The following is a 16,625-nucleotide window of genomic DNA, read 5'->3' on the forward strand; positions in this document are numbered from 1 at the left end:
CAAATTTTGTAACTTATATCCTTGAAACAGCTAGTCCAAGTTTAAAAGGGTAAGCACCACTTTGCTTTTACAGAACACTTCTAATTATTGATGTGACAATCTTGATTTTTTAACCATATTCATCCTGAATATGGTTAATTGAACCAAAATCATTTATTTATCCAAATGTTTCTAAATCATAAACATTACGTACAATTACTTTTTGATACAAGATAATAATATGCCACTGTTTTTTCTATAGAAATTTAAGACAAACTCTAATTTTACATAGAATATTTTTATGTACCGCACACAGTGTTAGTAGCGTTCGCTCCGACCAATTTTCTTCGAGAACGATGACCTATAAAAGAAGTAATATATTCGATATGGCCTATCATTTCTGAAATTATATATATATTAATAATATTCATAACAATCGAATTAGTAGTTTTGGAAATCTGGAAAAAATAAACTACCAAAACTTATATCATTACGTACTTAATTTTAGTATGACTGATGACAAATGTCTTTAAATATATATTTGAATAGAAGTTAAGCTTTCTAACTCTGTATAAGCAAACTATTATATGAAACGGTTAGGTAATAGTATCGTTAATTGAAAGCCGTAAAAATATCGTAATGTCGATAACAGACGAGATATTATGAGGCAATATAATCTACCAATGGTCAAGGCGTTGGGGTGAAGGTCAGGTAATCACACGAGTGGGATTTATTTTAAAACTAATGCTTTAAATATTTGTGTATGTGTTTCAATGTTATATAGCAATGGAGGCATTTTAAAATAATATAAAAGACTAATTGGACCGGCTTTGGGCAGACACTATTCATTATAAATGACATTATTTTATATCCTTTTTTATCAATCTCTCTATAAACCTGTTATCATCTCATCCAACGTCATTATGTAGATATATCATAGCTATTACAAACTTAACGTTATTTTTCTTCGGGTTTTAAAAAATCGCAAGTACGTCGATGTGTCATTGTTGTTAAGTTATTTGGTTTATTTAACAATTTATTAATTATTTATATACGTAGGTAATCATTAAATAAGAATTATTCAGCGTAAACCTTTCCTTGCATAATCTTCTGGCATATTCTTAAATATAATGTAGCTAGTAGATCGTATAACGAATTAAAATCAACGAGATTAAGACGTAGATATAGATGTGGTTTAGGGCTGATATTTTTTTTATGATATATGTTAGCGGGCGGGTAAATGGGGCGCCTGGTAGTAGTAGGTCAACAACGCGCATAGACAATGATGCTGTAATAAAAACTAATCATTTTTTAAAATGACCAATATAGTACATATTACACCCATAAGAGGAGAAAAGCTAAATAAACAAACTTTGGCAGCAAATTGACGCGATATCACTGGTCGAGAGCTTGATTAATATTTTATATTCACTATGGATTTGCGAAAAAATGGCGTTTTGAACGTTGACGAAACTGTTATCGGAATTTTGGAGGTAAAATTAAAGTGGAAAATAAGATATAATGAAGAACTCTTAGTAATGCACAATATAGCAGTTATTAGCAAATCGCATGAAATACGTAAATCTAAGCTTTGTTTATCTTTATTCCTACTTCCATTGGAATAGATTAAATAAGTTGGTTTTATAATTCGTATGTAATTCCAAAAATAAATTGGTTGTTAACTTAAAAATATTTTTCAACATAATACATTAGAATAAAATAACATTAAAGTTAAATTTAAGGTTTTATTTAGGTTTAAAAAGACGTACTTGAAAATATATTCACAGTACTAATATTAAACGCTCTAATTACAGATTTGATGATTTCCTCACGAGACATAAAATCAATCTGGCTTAAATTAAACAACTGAATTTTGTATGGTAAAATAATTTTAGTTTTTAGCTTAAATTTAAGCTTGACAAATTTTATAGCTACGATGTATGAATATGATTGTCAATTTTAAGAGTTGCTGTTAGAAGTAAGTATATACAATATTATGAGCAAACAATTATTCCTAAAATAGTTTGAAAATATTAAATTTGCACCTTAGGTACACGGGATGTGAAACGGCAAACGCATCCGTTTCCAGTAGACAGACATGTCACAACTCACATCCCTATCAAGCTTTTATATGGAACGACATATAATTAAAACGAGCCGGTCTAAAATTATTTCTCGAATAGGTACTTCGGTAACTTTCATACCAATGCATAATAATAATTATCCAAAGATTGATTTCCCAATACATCTATATTATATTAGAAGTAAATAATTTAAATAAAAACATAAAAAACCGACTACTACGCTATACGAGTAGCAATAATAATAACAGCAAGTGTGGTTGAATTGCTGTTATTTATTGAAGTGTTGTTTGTCTCCAAAACTCATCTTCAGGCCTTTACGAAATTTAAATGGGATCATTAAGTAAGAACCTCCACCTTTTTTGAAGTCGGTTAAAAGGAGCAATTCTAGTTATTTTCTTGCCGGTCATACTTGACTGTATATATAATTCTTACGCATCCTGTGATGCTTGTGTTAGCATTGTTCGTAATAATAATAAATACATTTCTGATAAACTCAATATAGGAAAATCCTAATTAAAACGAAATTTTATTAACGTTTTCCTCATCTATTTCAATTGCTTTTAAGGACATCACTCAAATGCATTTACAATTTTATATTTTTTTGAGAATTAGCTAGCAAAAACTTAACATCTACTTAGTAAATACTTATCATGATGATTGGTCAATTTTTTATGACTGATGCATTCTTAAAATAAATATTATTCAATTGCTTTCAATTTCTTAGAACAGTCAGGGATTTCCAACCTTTTATCGCCAAGTCTCTTGGACTAGAAAAAAATAAAATAAATCAAACAGAGTTATAAAGATTATATATCCATTCTGTTTTTTTGGATTAATGGTATCGAAACGAAAAGCAAAATTATTTTTAAAAAATCTTAATTTTTTTATTTAATTACTAATATATTTTTACATGGAGGTAACAATAATTGGTATGTAAAGTACCAAGAATAGTCTTTTGTACGAAAAATAAAAACATACAAAATACAGCTTATATGTTTTGTTATAAATTTATTACTAGGTTATTTGTTAAGTATTGTAGGAAAACAAGAAAATAAATAAAAAAACTTCTGTTATAAGAATTTTTACATTAAAAACGTTAATTTGTAGTTTGAAAAAAAAATTAAATTGGATGGCTGTATAATATCAGGTGTTTGACAACTCTACACAGAAGTACTAGAGAAAAAGATAAAATGTCACCTCAACTTGCAACAAATGTTCACGAAGGTATCCATTTAAATTTTGCTACAAATTGTTATTTTGTTAGCGGAAATTATGAATATTATCATTATTTATGTGATGGTTTTGATGACAGGGTAAGTAAATATAACCAATTATATATGAAGTATTTATAAACCATGTTAAACCAGTGTTGTTATAAAGCACTAAGACTATTTTAAAATATTTTTCAGGGTTGGGGATGCGGGTATAGAACGTTACAAACTATATGTTCCTGGATGAAACTGAATTACCATAATTCTATCGATGTGCCGAGTATTAGAGACATTCAGGAAATTTTAGTTGAAATGCAAGACAAACCACATTCTTTTTTAAATTCCAGGCAGTGGATTGGCAGTTTTGAGGTAATTAAAAAAATCGTATTGGCTATTTAAATAGCTTTAATACATAAATAATTAATTAATATTTTATTTGTTTAAGGTTTGTCTTGTAATAGATAAAGTTTATGATGTGCCATGTAAAATACTTCATGTCAATAAGGGTGATAACTTAGAAAATATAGTAGACAATTTGAAGAACCATTTTGAAAAATTTGGTAGCCCCATTATGATGGGAGGTGATGTTGACTGTTCATCAAAGGGCATAATGGGTGTGCACATAGATGGTGTTAATTCTAGCTTATTAATTGTGGTAAGATTATTAATAGATATTAATAATTATAATTTATTGCAACCTATCACTTGTAGTACTCATATATTATTTCTCTCTTTATCAATAGTTATGAGTTAAAAAAGGATAATGAATTGAGTTTTGAGGTAATGCCTTGAGTCAGCCTCACTGGTTAGGACCTGGAAACAAATTAAAATTATATTATTTGTAAGTACAGTAGAACCTTCATAACTTAAACCTTGACAATATAATAACCTCTATAAATTCCACTCGGAGTATAAAACCTTTTTTTACTTAAAATATAAACCCTCTATAACTTAAATGAATAATTTGGGTGTTTGTGAATTCAATCGTCTATAAATGAGATAGAGAGAGAGAAAGAAGAAAAAAAATTGAAATAGGAAGTGTGAATAGTTTGAAACAAACAACTCTTTTAACCTAAATTAAATACATATGTATTAATATTTAAAAGTTATATAAATGTTATATAACTATATATATATACAGTTAAAACCGTTTATGGTGACATAGTTTAGAACAACACATCAGTTATATTGTCCAAAATCAAAGGTCCCGGCTGAATGCTATATAGCTGTCTTATCAAAAATATTGCTTTGTATGACATTGCTTACTATGAAATACCGCATTAAACGACCACATTTGGCTAATGTTTTCGGAGAATTATATCTGTAGAACAACCAGCTAAGCCATATTGTAAACAATTACTACTGAAGCAGATGAGTGCATTGATGTAGATAGGTCTATTGCGATTTGTGCACCAGCTACGGAAGATGATATTGTACGAGAAGTTCAAGAAGAAAACGACAAACTGATGAACAATTTACAGTGGCAACTTTGAATGATGGTCTCAATGTTGTTAGTGTATTACACAAGATTGTTCTTTTTAATCAACAGTTTTATAGGCAGGGAAATTATAACGATACGCTGATTAAACTCCAAAGTGAAATACAAAATGTGTACCTATACAAGACAGAAGTGTTCCAAATAAAGTAAAATTACAGATTTTATGTATACAGGAAAATAATATTGTTCTTTCTTAATATATATATGTTTTGATTGAAATAAACGAAATATAATTTAATTTCATACATTAATATATTTTGCTTATTAATACTTATGACCTACACATTCAATAATACCACTTCATAAAAAAATAAGCAACACCGGTTGTTACGACTAAATATAAGTAGTCCCTTCAATGTCGTTGTAACAGATTTTGACTATATATATATATATAATTCCTAAACAAAGTTCAATAATGAACTGCTGAAAGTTACAAACAGAAACCAATAAAAACTCCTTAAATTAAACCCTGAATAAGTAAAAACCTCAATAACTTAAATTATTTAACATTTCTCTTGGTTTTTATCTAAACGAGGTTCTACTGTATTTATATTTTAACATTTTTTTATTGTGTTATTTTTCTTTCTAGGATCCACATTATGTTGGTAAGGAGCCGTCAAAAGATTTCTTGCAAAACAAGGGCTGGGTAAAATGGCAACCAATAAAAGATTTTCTGAGCATGTCATTTTATAACTTATGTTTGCCACAAGTGAAAGCTAAATGTAAATCGACATAAGACGGAGCAATTTGTTGCAAACTTGTGATTTTAATAAATAAAATATACATTTTGTGAGCTTATTATTTGTGAGTTTATTATATCTACTGATAACAATGTGTGGTAACAATGTGTAGGTACGTCTCAATCAACAATTGTGGGTACAAACCTGGGCAAACAAGATTTTTTTTTGTTTATAACTCATCCCAGACTCGGCAATGAAGGAAAACATAGTGAGGAAAACTGTGCATCTAATTTCAATGAAATGATGTCACATGTGTATCCACTAACCTATATTGAAGCAGCATAGTAGATTTACATTCTAACCTCAAAGCTAGGAGAAACCTTAGCCCAGTAGTGGGTCATTTACAGGCTGTAACATTAATTTTAATTTTATATTAATATTACATACATACTAAACCAATACAAAAAGAGCAAATAAGACAATATTATTGTGTAAAAGTCAGTCTTTATTATTTCATTAACTAAAAATTAAAAATAATATCTCACTAGCGTAAATTATTATTCGGACAACTTAATTATTTTTAATAATAACATTAAATTATAAAACTAAGACTGTTTACTAACATTAGAATGTTAGAATAATATGTACTTTTATATGTTAATTAAGAATGAAAATAATTTAGCCATTTTAACCACAACATGTATTTTTACATGTTAAAGAAAAGATAAGAATTAAAATGACACAAATTCTAATAATAATAATATGTTTTCATTGTTTAATTCACTTTATTTCTCACCCAACTCGTGGTAGGTTGGTTGGGAAACAAACCATACTAATAATATCAAAACCATATTTAAGGTTCCGGTGTTAATTGCATAGTTAAGTTTTTTAACCTTAGAATGTTAGTATTTATTAGAATTTTGTATCAATCAGTATTCATAACAAGGCAAACTCCTTGCAAGATCCAATGGCTGCAGTGCTCCGTGGTCCAGAGATCAGATTCGAAAACAAGACCCACTCCCATGGCGTCACGGCGGGAAGACGTCGTGTAGACTGGAGTGCGTAATGTGTTCTGACAAATTGAAATACTTTAATTGTATTTTTATGGGTTATTAAAAAGTTCTTTTTCTAATATAAAATTAGAAATATATTAAAAGTTAAAACAGTTTTAAAATAAAAATATTATTTGAATCTAATAAATAAAGAGATAAATTTGAGGGGAAAAAATGTAAATAACCTGCAACTTGAGCTTGTGAGCTTCAATGGGTATGATGTACATGATGGGCAACTCAGTGATCAGCACCTTGGGATGTGATCTTCTAAGGCAACCGTCTTCCAAGTCCCAACGGGCGCCCTCCAAGTATAACCCACGAACATAGCAGCCCTGGAATGTTATACATATGTATTTTGAATAAATGAATAAGTTTATTAGTAGGATTTTTTTAAATAATTGGTATTAAGACGGTCTTATTCATAGGTATAAATATTAACACGATAAGTTTATTTGTTTTGGGAACTATGTAATAAGTAAGCTATGACTGGACTCATTTTTGACGTAGCGTGAATAAGTTGAATCCACGTCGCAGAAGAATTTTATTCTTATACTTGTATTTATTTCTTTATGATTAACAAGTAGCACGGATTTTAAGTAACATTACTTTTCGCAACCACTAGGTATTTATTACTTACATACTATACACATTGTACTATAGCGTACTGCAGAACCAACAACGGAAGATATAGCATGCAACATAGCGAAAATTGATCAAAAATCATGAATTTCAAACAGCCGCTTAATGTTCTTAAAGCTGAACAAAAGTGGAGGGCGCTCACAGTTTGCGGGCGTTCCTCGATGTCGTCGGGCGTGGTGTGCACGGTGACGCGCGTGTACTGCGACGCGCGGTCGAGGGCGCGCGCGCTGGCGCGACACGCCGCCTGGATGTGCGCGATCAGGTACGACTCGGGGATGTGCAGCCCGGACAGCCAGATAACCACAGGCTCCTCCATGGTCGCCTGGTCATGGATTTCATTTACTCACGAAGTAATGGGATATTTTTTTGGTGGAGGTATTGTCGAAAAATATATTGCAATCTATCTTATAGTAGAAATATTACGTAGATTTGTTTTCTGAACTCTAAACTGTGGAAAACACGTTTGAATACTTTTTTCTAAAGAGTAGAGTATTTAATTAGGTAAGTATAACCGATAAGGCTTGCGAGCCTTGGTTTAATTCAATAATACGATTGATCAACGAACCCAGTCGGAGTACTGTTTGGTGCGCGCCATGAAGTGGTCTATCCATCCGCCGAGTCCCTTTCTCGTGTCGGGTGCAAGACCGCGCCACACGAACGGTAGCTGTCCGTTGAACAAGCTGTTGGAGACGTTATCGAGCACTGCGTCCATGCCGATCTCGCCAGCAAGCGCTTTGCGAAGTTGACTTAGTGTGCTTAGCAGCTTACTTATAAGCCGATTAAATCTGACAAAGTACATAAGTTTTATTTAGTTTACTAATTTTATATAAGAATAATCGTAAAAAGTTGAGACGTTTGTATTGGATTCGTGAAATTGTATGCGCCAGCGTTTTTTGTACATAAAAAAGGGTGGAAAGGAAAAAGAGGTGTTGTAAGTGCTTAAAAGAGTTCAGAAAGGTTACTAGATAAAAAATCTACCTATGAAAGTTTGGTTATCAACCTTTCGAGTTCCTGTAGCAGCACTACAACTGTGGGCGTGATGTTCATCTCAAACTGTTTGCGCACGCGCCAGATCTCGTAGAGCGGTGGAAGCTTGGAGAGGATGTCCACCGCGATAGAGTCGATGAACTCGTCTCGACTCATCAAGCCACCACCTTCACCTGATTTATAAAAATTAGAAGAAATGTTATCGATGCTCTAATACGATATGATCTAAAAATTTACTTAATTTAAAAATTAAAATCCAAACTGGTAGGCAGAAAAAGAGTACTAAAACCCACTCACCACTAGACTCCACTTGTAGCGTGGGACAAAAAAAACGTTATATTTATTAAATTACATAAAATACAATATATTTCAAATTATTTTACTATTTAAACTGAAATTTTCGGTTAAGAAATACTACTTTCTAAATAAAATAAAAAAGGACATTGCACCGTAAAAAAAAAATTATATAACATTATATGAAAGAGACTCTTTAGTCACCAAGTGATATATGCCGATAATTATGCGCATGTTTGTAAGATAAAGATTGTTATTGGTGCAGTCTTGTCAATAAAAAGTATCGAAACGAATGTGTTCTTGTACTTACCGAATACACTCGCTAGTGGCATGAAAAATAACGTAAAAAGTAAGCGGAATACTCATTAAACAAACAATATAACCGCATCAATATCCATTGTTTAATTTTAAAGATCTAAGCATACATAAAGAGCCGAGATGGCCCAGTGGTTAGAACGCGTACATCTCAACCGATGATTTCGGGTTCAAACCCAGGCAGGCGGTAAGCGACTTTGTATTATACTATGTAATTATGATAACATGCATGTATTGTATATATAAACTTTTATCTTTAATCACTCTGTTTATTGATGAAATCGCATTAATATCCGTTGCGTAGTTTAAAATATCTAAACGTAAAGACGGCGGAAAACGACTTTGTTTTACTATCTTGAAATTTATATTTTATTAATAGCTTAGAACTCACTGGTCTGCGGCTGCAGCTCGATGAGATGTGCCCATATTTCACGAACAGCCTGGCTGAAGTAACCGATCTCTGCATTCGGATGCAAACCGAACACTTCCGGCGTATTTGCGAGCGGCAGTACATCGATAAATTCTGGTAAAAATATATCAGACTTACTGATTAAGAAATTTTTATATAATTTGTTGTTTTATAAAAAAAAAAAATATAATAGTTGTCTGTTATCTTTCTATCTCGTTAAGATAAATTAGTCGGTGTTGTTCTTGCAACTAAATTAAAAAGTGTCTGGGCATAATTTAATCAGGCTACACAATATGCATTCCATTTAACATCTGAACATTTAAATATTTATTTATGCAGTTCCTTGGTATAAAACAAAAACCTTAATCAGATGTTAAAAAAGCTACTACCTACGCTTCGGATGTTCGGAGGCTTGAAGTTAAATCAGAAGTTATACAAATATGTACATATATATAAATATACAATGTCTGTAGTAGCACCAGTAACAAAATAATTCGGGTCGTCCATATTGGTGACATTTGTTTAAAATTGACCCACTGTTTAGCCAGAGTTGTTAATATAAACTTGTATAAAAATCGTAATGTTTATTTAAATTAACCAATGTATTGCTCTCGTTCACCGTCCGGCGGTATGACGTAGTCGAATGTAGCATCGTGGTAGAAGTGGAAAGGCTGGAACTTATCGAACAGGAAGTCACCGAGGTACTCGTCCATGTAGGTTTTTACGACTCTTCTGTCAAAGTCGTCTATCACACGACCACCGTACATCACCTGAAATTTATTATTAATTAAAGTTTGAATATGTGTTGTGTTACCAAGTTGAATATTCTTTGCAAAAGTTGTAATGCTTAAAATAAGTACTCTGTAAAATCTTCGTATAAAATATAAAAGGTACAACAAGAATGTTTTATTTTATTAATTAAATAATAATGATACCTTTTGTATTTGTGCTAACTTACAACGCAATGTATCGAAGTGTAACATTGCAATTTTTTTCTTTTCCCTCTTCTACATTCGCAAAATAAATTAATATACTTAAGTCTATTTTATACTGTAGTATAGATAGTATAAAATAGACTTACGAGTACTTATTATAATATTCATTACTTTTGTGAGCATTTTGACTCTGGCCATGGTCGCGACTTACTTCGCCAAAAAGGTACTTGAGCGTGGCCCACGGCACGGGTCCGTGGGCTGCATGACAGCGTTCGAGGTAGCACTGCAGAATCTGCATACACACCACAAAATCAGACTCGCTGAAGTCATAGGCGATGTTCCAACCTATCTTGTCGTATTTGCGGCGCTCCTAGAACATTCAATTTTCAACCTCAGTCTTCTATTTCACTTCTAGTTTTACAAATGTATACTAAAAGAAAATAAATTAATTATAACGATTCACAAAGACGGTATTTTTGCAGTGATTTTTTCTAAGCAAACTCAAAAAAGAAAAAAAATCTTATATATTATAAGGTTTTCCGTACTTGAACGACGGCGTGGAAAAACGCAAGAACGTAAACTAGTTTCCTGAACTGCGGGTGGTCGCACTCCTCTAGTGCGTGAGCGCGCATCTTGAAGTATGTGTTGCGCAAATTTAGTTTCAGACCGTTTGGTGGTTCTGTTACAACTGGAAATCAGTCAGTAACAGTTATTAATATGCGGAATATTCAAAGCGATGATTTGATATCGCAGTGTATTACACGTCTAAAATCCACGTGTGCTACGTGAATCTTAAGCTAAAATATGCAAGTTCTATGGGGTACCGTGAGAAAATCTGCACGTATCAGAATAAATTATTATTTATCAAATACATTTTGGATTGGAACAATTTGAAATAAATTTAAATCTCTTTTATCTTAATAAAACATGAAAACGCTGACTACAAAAATTAACAACAGATCTAAGATGATTAAAATGTGTGAAGAACGTATTCCTTGATTTAAATTTAACAAGCAATATAAACTTGGTAACATTATTTAGTTTAAAAAAGAGGAACTAAATAAACTAAATTTCATGTCGTTTATTTTTTGTAGAATTTACATATCCAAATAACGATAACTTTACATTCAATTTAATCGTGTGACCCGACTATTTAAATTTCTTATGAGAGCTTGCTTCATTGTAGTACCTATTTATTTTTATCGATTTATTAATAACTAATCGATATACATCCTATTTGCATAGTTACCGAAACCACAACAATTTAAAGTTTATAAATAATATTTTTCTAATGATAAATATTGTAGTAAACTGTTTTGATATAATTTATACGCATTACAATGAGCATATAATTTACCTTTAAGTGATCTCTGCAGTATACCAATAGGGAAGGTGGGCGTGGGGTCGGTAGTCAGCCAGAGTCGGTATTCGGGATGAGGCTTCGTCATCATTTCGAGTTGTTTCTCCAGTTCTCTCAAAAACGATACCAATAGATGACAATTTTGCAAAATCAACCATTGCCCATGAGAAATTGCCCCTTCTAATAGAGACAGTGCGGCCTGGAAATAATTTCTACCTCTCAGATTACAAAACAAAAGGCAGATGTAGCGTACAAAACATTATACTGAAGCGCAAAATAATATTACAATGTCCATAAAATGTTATTTGATAGTGCATATATTCTATCGGCATACACCAATTATCTGGTTACTGTTCTGTTCCTGTTTGAAAGGTGAATGAACCAGTGGATTACATGTTAGGCTTTCTATGTTACCACGTATTTACATGAATGCCTAAACCCAACTTTAATAAAAAAATGGCATCGTCCTCACCCCTTCCTGTCCTTGTCCGAGCGAGAGGTACTTGAACTTGCCACCACCGAAACCACAGCGGTCTGCCAGCTTCATAAGGTCAGCCGTTGGGTCAGAACCAGGGCTGAGGATGAACACCACCGGCGTGTACGGCGTCGTTTGCTCGTAGATCATGTCAAGACTGTTTGTTGTTGTTATACAAGTAATGATACAGTTTGAATAAAAGATATAAATTTGAACTCTATAATAGTTTCGTAAATGTGACAAAACTAGAGGTAAATAGTATTATACGCCTGTGATAAAAGTTTTTCCTAAACGGTAAACAAATACAGAAAAATCTACTATGTTAAAAGAATTCCGGTGCAACTTCGACCGAACGGCAACTGGATCGTTGTGCTAGTAGAATACGAAACAGAGTAAAGGGCAACGATTTCGTTTCGATTCGATTGTGATAAAATTACATTAAAATTACAGTGATTAGTTGAATTGTCCATATTTGCTATTTGAAGGAGTTTTTGTGGAGGTTTGCAATAATAACATTTATATCTTTACATCTTTAGTTATCTGTTATGACCTGATAACTGGTGGTGTGATGTAGTCTTCGCCCATTGTGGTTGTGATGTAGTCAGTAAGCGCGCGGTAGATGCGGTCTACACGGAAGCAACGCAGTATCATCAGTAACTCAAAAGGATTCAGCTTTTCACGGTATCCGTCCGGAATCTCTGACGACTCCGGCGTGTCGCTGTCGAACCACTGCAAAGAATTTTATTTGATACAACTAATGAGATCGAAGATATACATTTTTTGGATATTATTATAAACCACATTATGCTTATTACTTATTTAAATGTAAGTGAGAATTGGGAATTAAAAATATTAAATAACAATTTAGCAATTTGCTAAAAGGATAAGCCTCGAAGTAAGGTTTTTTTTTTATTGCAGCGAATGAAAACATTCCCTTGGATTAAACTAAAATTGTTTTCATATCCAACTTTCGAGAGAACAATAGCGTTAATACAAGCTCATACACCCAGTATTAATAACATAGAGCCTGCAGAATTCATCAGTACGTAACCACTTAAAAGCAATTATGTAGAGATTTCTATATCATATTTACTGAATACATTTATATAGCTTTTTTCTAGAATATACCTTTTATTAAAAGTTTAAATTATTTTTTTAGCATCGTCATAGCAACGGATAATAAAAGTAGCGATTTCCATAAATAATATAATATTGGTATATTATTAAAAAAAAAGTTCACATATTTATTACGTAAGTGGTTACATACGAAGCACTGTAGCTGTAAGAAGTGCTTTATCATATAGTATATGATAAAGCACAGCGTCAATTGGAATATCCATCCGGAAACGATACTTTTCCATACATTTCGTCGATTCATTCGAAGTTTTGGTTTCGGGTAGAAGAATGAGAGAGACTGAGTGAAAATTATCTCTTATATCCGTAATGTATGGTGGGTATGTGTCTGTTTGGTGGTCGAATAAATAATAAAAGTAATAAGGCGCGTAACTCACCCAGACACTTAAGAGTATCACTCTAAAAATACTAGCTAGAAACTGCTGAGGCACCTTTATAGTGCCTCAGCAGTGTTGTCAGAAAAATGCACTTTGTTCATAACATTAAGAAGATGTAGCAATTTTCATTTTGAGTCAGTCTTGCGACGAACTTACCGCTTGCCACTTCTCAAGGCCTCTAGTTATATGGTCTGGTAATTCACCAAATGTCGCGGAGAAGTCTGCACTTAGTTTCATAATGTCTTGCCAACCCTGTAACAATGTTTGAAATAAAACAAATTACGTTTCATAGCGTGTTGTTTGTGTCGAGACAAATATTAAGCGTTTAAAGATTTCGTGTAATAGTGCAACATAACTAATATACACTTGTGGTGGTAGAATAATTAATAAACGGGGTTTACAAGCCCTTTGAAGTTGGTACTACACAGAAAGTATCAGTTTTATATATTTATTTTGTTTCTATATGGTATTTTGACTTAAGAAACTACATAGGTTTTCAGTGGAAAATTGTAAGCAAATACCTGTGATGGTATCCAAGTAGCAGGACAAGCTCTGGAGGCCTTTTCCAAGGAAATGTTACCCTTAATGAAGAAATCCAATTCAATTTGACTAACGTTACCCTCGCTCTGTTCTAGCTTTATATCCATTTGGAAGGAGAATAGTAACTTGTGTCTTTCGAAAATTCCTGTAAAAAAAATCAACAACTACTGGATTTAATAAAAATATTTTAAAAAAATCCCAATCAATCATCAAGAGATCACAAACAGGCTCAACCAAATATTTACATTATAAAGGTTTCAACTATGTTCCATTTATAGAAACAGCATAGGTACATCTTTAAAAAATGACCTTGTGAATATATTATAAGATGACCGCTACAATTATTTCAACACATTCTCTATTTAATCTTATCTATTAAGAGCGTAAGCCGATTTTTCTCCCAGTGATTATGGGACGATAGCTGATCGGTTATGGCATTATTTTGAACAGCTTCAGTCGTAGATGTGCAGAAAATTAAAGAGGATTGTTGATTGAGATTTATTAAATCGTTACAATTTAACAAATAATTAATTTTAGAGAGCGGATAAAGTTACTGGCCGGGTAGAGAGCGGTGCTATGGCTGTATGAAATAAAAACATGTAAAACGAGCGAACAGACGTTGTCAGTTTCCTATGAAATTAAATCAAAACAAAACCTATCATAGGTTTCGAAATTCCTAAAAATCTGTTGAATAAACGCGACGTTTATACCCACTAGTATGAATTAAATTTAACAAGAAATATATACATTTTACTACCCTTTTAACGATATATAGTAGAACTTCGATTATTCGAACGCTCAATTATCCGAACGCTGACTTGGTTTATCCGAACGATTAATTATCCGAAAGTTGGCGCGTTGCAGCCGCTTGTCAATTAAGAATTGACGATTTTATAAAAAAGTAATATAAATATAGTATTCGAATTTTCTTAGGTGTTTATAGTACAACGTTTATTATTTAATATGTATGTCAAATTTTAATAAATTGTACTGTATTTATGTGAAAAGGTGTTGTTTTTGTTTGATCTTGTCACAAAGTACCCAAATTCCGAATATCCGAACTAGTCTCTGTCCCAAATAGTTCAGATATTTTTCCACAAAAATGAATGACAAGTATATGTTTAACTTCCTATTCCAACCCCATTCAAAAAGATCATAAGTTAATTACCACAAAAACCGAAGTGGATATTTGTGTAACATTATCAGGTTTTTCTAACGCTTATCTTCGCTTTTGTATTTGAACGCTACGTCGCTTTTTAATAAATGTACTTTATGAATATTACGTACAAACCTGTGCATCCATAGTCGTACACATTTTTAGTCAACATATCGATAATGTTCTTCAATCGTTTCGCCAATATCACATTCGGCATCGCTTTACGCAACGAAAAGGAGAACACCTAGAAAGTATAAGTGTCACTTGCAATAGTATTTTTAACCGTAAAATATTTAAACTTTAGTTAGCTTATATTTAATTTTGCAATAAAATTGTATATTTATAAATAAACAGTAATATTTTAATAAATAAACTGTATGCAATTTAAAATATACAACCTTCCGGGGACAAAGTGCCGTAATCAATGGAGAATGTAAGTGGGAAATGTTAGTCCTTTACTTAAATCTAGGCAATTCACACGAACTAATACGAACAAACAATTTAAGAACTCAGTAGCTGAATTTGTGGGTAAAGAAGCGAAAGAGAAGAATAAAAAAAAAACAATTACTTATAACTTGTAATATTTCAATTTAGACTATTCTTAAGAATACTTGTCATGTTAGTTGCCATATATACTTGTCCCTCACTTACGTCAAGGTACGAAGACAAGGAGTACTGATACATGCTGTTCACGCTCGCCATGTCCGACAACACGAAGAAGAGTATAGAACCACGCTTAGCGACCGGTCTATAGCCGTCTCGCAATTTTTCAATATCTTTTGTAGTAGCTTCAGCTAATTGGAGTTTTTCCATCACCTAAGTACAAAAAAAAAAAAAATACATTCAAAAAAACATTACAGAAAATAATTACCTTTGTTTATTGCTATTACTCACTTCAGCGGCCTTGGACTTTGTGTTCTCTAACGTATTAACGAGCTCCACGTTATCCAGCATGTTACCCGTGGAAGTTGCCAATTCCCTGAGCAGTGAATCCTCAAGCCCTGAGAGCAAACTCCTATTGGCGCTCGTCTCAATGATGAGGCTCTCGCGTTGCTCTTCGAGATCAGCTCGTTCAGCGCGAACCACAACACTGAGTAGTTGGTCTTCTAAGCCCTGGTGATAAATATAATTTATTTTGAAAAATGATAAAAATTTTAAAATTCTGTCTTGAAAAAAGCTATTACAATAATATCTAAGTTCCGACACCTTTTTGATATAAAGTTGTCTAATAAATTTAGATATACGTATTGAAAAAAAAGATAGATACTATTATTATATTATTGCAATTTTGATATAGCTTATAAGTTTTTTACTTTCATTTTAATCTTACAATCTTATTGTAGGCATATATATTATTATTGGTATTATTATTATTTAGTATTGGTGTTCGCTTCTCTATTAGTGCACCACATATACATCCTTAAAAATTGTGATAAATGTTACTATCTATGAAATGCAATTAACCATTTTTTTTTATATTAAATATCTTCTTGATTCATA

The 16,625-nt window shown here is 32.2% G+C and overlaps 2 protein-coding genes across 2 annotated transcripts in view; one reads left to right on the forward strand and one right to left on the reverse strand.

Moving 5' to 3' along the window:
* Window positions 1–3,222: 3,222 nt before the first annotated feature.
* LOC113396871 (uncharacterized) lies at window positions 3,223–5,549 on the forward strand. Its single transcript, XM_026634941.2, has 4 exons — window positions 3,223–3,376; window positions 3,473–3,643; window positions 3,720–3,929; window positions 5,362–5,549. The coding sequence occupies exons 1-4, from the start codon at window positions 3,254–3,256 to the stop codon at window positions 5,506–5,508; spliced, it is 651 nt and encodes a 216-aa protein (XP_026490726.1). The 5' UTR covers window positions 3,223–3,253; the 3' UTR covers window positions 5,509–5,549.
* Window positions 5,550–6,345: 796 nt separating this feature from the next.
* LOC113398821 (dynein axonemal heavy chain 10) overlaps window positions 6,346–16,625 on the reverse strand; it is a 56,912-nt gene continuing 46,632 nt past the window's right edge. The window contains exons 74-90 of the mRNA XM_026637759.2: window positions 16,020–16,238; window positions 15,777–15,941; window positions 15,261–15,369; window positions 13,951–14,114; window positions 13,586–13,681; window positions 12,469–12,647; window positions 11,916–12,075; window positions 11,441–11,642; window positions 10,629–10,771; window positions 10,295–10,453; window positions 9,747–9,918; window positions 9,131–9,262; window positions 8,144–8,303; window positions 7,709–7,928; window positions 7,286–7,465; window positions 6,690–6,836; window positions 6,346–6,524 (exon numbers count right to left, since the gene is read on the reverse strand). Of these exons, the coding sequence (XP_026493544.2) occupies window positions 6,378–6,524; window positions 6,690–6,836; window positions 7,286–7,465; window positions 7,709–7,928; window positions 8,144–8,303; window positions 9,131–9,262; window positions 9,747–9,918; window positions 10,295–10,453; window positions 10,629–10,771; window positions 11,441–11,642; window positions 11,916–12,075; window positions 12,469–12,647; window positions 13,586–13,681; window positions 13,951–14,114; window positions 15,261–15,369; window positions 15,777–15,941; window positions 16,020–16,238 (2,754 nt within the window). The 3' untranslated portion in view covers window positions 6,346–6,377. The remainder of the gene's footprint in view (window positions 6,525–6,689; window positions 6,837–7,285; window positions 7,466–7,708; window positions 7,929–8,143; window positions 8,304–9,130; window positions 9,263–9,746; window positions 9,919–10,294; window positions 10,454–10,628; window positions 10,772–11,440; window positions 11,643–11,915; window positions 12,076–12,468; window positions 12,648–13,585; window positions 13,682–13,950; window positions 14,115–15,260; window positions 15,370–15,776; window positions 15,942–16,019; window positions 16,239–16,625) is intronic.

Source organism: Vanessa tameamea, chromosome 18 (assembly GCF_037043105.1).
Source record: "Vanessa tameamea isolate UH-Manoa-2023 chromosome 18, ilVanTame1 primary haplotype, whole genome shotgun sequence".
Classification (NCBI taxonomy): domain Eukaryota; kingdom Metazoa; phylum Arthropoda; class Insecta; order Lepidoptera; family Nymphalidae; genus Vanessa; species Vanessa tameamea.